Source organism: Frankliniella occidentalis, unplaced genomic scaffold, assembly GCF_000697945.3.
Source record: "Frankliniella occidentalis isolate FOCC.00 unplaced genomic scaffold, Focc_3.1 Scaffold19, whole genome shotgun sequence".
Taxonomy (NCBI): Eukaryota; Metazoa; Arthropoda; class Insecta; order Thysanoptera; family Thripidae; genus Frankliniella; species Frankliniella occidentalis.
The window spans coordinates 2215987-2218938 of record NW_026267149.1 but is presented as its reverse complement, the minus strand read 5'-3'; the positions used below and the strand labels follow the sequence as shown (position 1 = coordinate 2218938).

The 2952-nt window shown below is 48.2% G+C and overlaps 1 protein-coding gene across 4 annotated transcripts in view; it reads right to left on the bottom strand.

Annotated features, from left to right (window-relative positions):
* Positions 1–630: 630 nt before the first annotated feature.
* LOC113214225 (putative uncharacterized protein DDB_G0271606) overlaps positions 631–2952 on the bottom strand; it is a 100410-nt gene continuing 98088 nt past the window's right edge. For all 4 annotated transcript variants that reach the window (XM_052264461.1, XM_052264460.1, XM_052264459.1 and 1 more), the window contains one exon: positions 631–2609. In XM_052264461.1, the coding sequence (XP_052120421.1) occupies positions 1864–2609 (746 nt within the window). In that variant the 3' untranslated portion in view covers positions 631–1863. The remainder of the gene's footprint in view (positions 2610–2952) is intronic.

Here is a 2952-nt window from a genome sequence, read left to right as displayed (position 1 = left end):
ACCCACCCATCGCAGATCCGAGAGCCGTGGCACACTACAGCCGATCCACGGCGTGGCGCGAACTTGTTCAAAAATAAGATTATTTACTTATGTTAGTGAAATAGCGTAAGTTATTTCATTTACCCTTTTCCAGGCCCGGAACTGCAGTTAGGCACTTCGTTTGCCCTCCTGATGGTGTCTGTACCTGATTTAGCTCTTATTTCAACAATTGCCACTAAATGTAATAACATAATGTAATTAACTACTTTACTCATTTTATTTACTAAAATAGATAAATTAGGTTCGGACAAACGAGCTTCGGACAATCGGGGCGCCCCCATTGCGACGACGGCCATTCTGTCCCGTCGATTGCTTTTTTAATCTTCGCTCTGTCCAGTGTCACGCGCTCCGCTCATACATACAACCTAACTGTACCCCCCCCCCTTCCTCCTTCTATTTTCTTCTCCCGCCGGCCTCCCCGAGAGATTACTGTTTTCGCGGAGGCGTTTTGTCGTGATGCAATTGGCCGAGTGCGTATCGCAACACACGGCGTACAGTGCAAACCGCGTGCTCGCTCCAGCGCTTTTAGAGTAAAGCCGAGAGATCGAGTGTTTTGGAACTTATTGGGTGTTAAAAGACAGTAGCAAGAAGTCTCTTATGCTGTCGTCCTTTATTAGGATTGTCGAGCCGTCAGGCGCAGGCTCATTGCAACATTATCAACACGACTTTGTACATCATAACTGCACATTTCTACTGATAACAAAAAGCGGTCCAGCCGGGTTGGCTGTGACCTCAAGTCTTTGATAGTCAAATTAGACAGGCGAGATCATATACAATTTGCGCCTGAGCCACAGTGCGGTCTAGTAAGGTCAATAACAATAAAAATTTGTAGCACAAGAAAAAATATACATTTTCGTAATATCAATTAAAACCGGTATCGTGCTGGTCTGGTGCGACGTTCAACGCGTGGTATATACTTAACTCATTATAAATCTATGTTCATTCATAAAATATATGTACATTAATTGGATTTTAGAATTTTAACAATCTTTAAATATACTCTGCAGAAAATATTTAAATTACCTTTTCAATGCAATTTACAACAACAGTAGACAAATTACTAACAAAATATACAACATTTGAAACACATTTAATTCCTTGGTTTTTGGAACATGAAATCGGGCACACCGCAAACTCTTGGGTAGTAATCTATTTACATGTATGTTGGATGTCATAATATGTACAAAGACATACGCATGAAATGATGAATTGAGTATGGAAGACATCAGGGTCAATACTTTGATCATTATCACTTGAAAAAAAATGTGTCGCATTGTTCAAAAAATCACATATACATGATCACAAAAGCCTAAACATTCCCAACACATATAAAAACGTGACGTTAACGTTTTTGTTGTTTTTTGTTTTGCTTTTTACATTGAGCAGTCCAGCACCTGAAACCAGGCGACTAGGTTCGACGCATAACCCCATGACCTCAACTTCAAGGCAGCACTAGAGAAACGAGAGGGAAATCAGTCTTCAAAATGGAAAAACTCTAGAGGGATCCCTTTGCCAGACATAGGCCAAACCAAGAGTTGAGCTTGCTTGGCAACGCAAGCGACTTTTTGGTACGCGGCCGGGCTTGCACACTTCGCGGTGTGGCCAACTAAGAGGTAGGGGGCGGCGCACTTCAGGCCGTCCAAACACCGGATATGTATCACAATTATGTACACTGGACTGGGAAGGGAAAGGCAGCGGGATCGTTTTAAAATAAATATCGCAGTTCAAGAGGTTTTAAATAAAAGCAGTAGTAGTTATGACGGAATAATAAAAATAATAACAATAGTAATAATTCTTCATCTTAATATACACGAGATCACTTTATCAGCTGCTATAGCACGTCTTCCGCACGTCCGCCAGGATGACGCTGAATTCCTCGTCAGGCTTTTGCCCCTGAATGGGGTGCTGCTGCTGAGGCGCCAGAGACTGGTCGTACAAGACTGGGCAGTGCTGCTGCTGCTGTTGCTGCTGCTGCTGTTGTTGCTGCTGCTGTTGTTGCTGCTGCTGTTGCTGCTGTTGATGTTGTTGTTGCGGCTGCTGTTGCTGCTGCTGGTGGTCGTAAGGACTGGAGAGGTGGTGCAGTGGGCCCCCGCCGGGCTCCGTCTTGATGTAGACCCCGTAGCCGTCCGTGTGCGACATGATTCCGTGCTGCAGCCCAAGATGTTGTTGCTGTTGCTGCTGCTGCTGCTGCTGCTGCTGCAGGTGGTGGTGGTAGTACAGCTGCTGCTGGTCGAGCTGGGAGTGGTGGTGGTGGTAGTTGTGGTTAGAGTCCATAGGAGGCATGTGTGTCGCCTGATGCTGCTGCTGGTGGTTGTGGAGCTGGGCCGAATACTTGAGGTACTTCTCGAAGTCCGAGTCGGTCACCTCGTCCTCGTGCTGCTGCTGTTGCGGCTGTTGCTGCTGCGCCGAGGGCTGTTGTTGCTGCTGGGCTGAGGACTGCTGTTGCTGCTGGGCGTCTTCGTCCATGGTCACGTCGTGGTTGAAGGCGTGCTGCTGCTGTGGCTGTTGCTGGGACTGCTGCTGCTGCTGGGGCTGACTGTACCTCGGAGAACCGTGAACCAGCACGTTTCCTGCAACAGAGAGTCCATACATGTGGTATAAATAACATATCGTCCTCAAAGCGGCCCCTGACCCGCGCTAGTGTGCACGGATGGGTACCAGCCGAGGCGGACGGGTACCAAAGTGGGGCTCCTATCGGCATGGATCGGGTGCACTGCCCGGGGCCCTGATGGTACCTCACAGGGAGAAATAGGGAGGACACTCCAACACGTCGACGGCCGGATGTGGGGGCGCCGCGCTCCAACGAAACGGTCACCTCCGCTTTTGCAAGATGGCCTACGACCACGACCCGTGCGAAACGTAGACCACGACGCACTATGATGCTGTACGCGTCCTGTCCCGTACCCCCCCCCC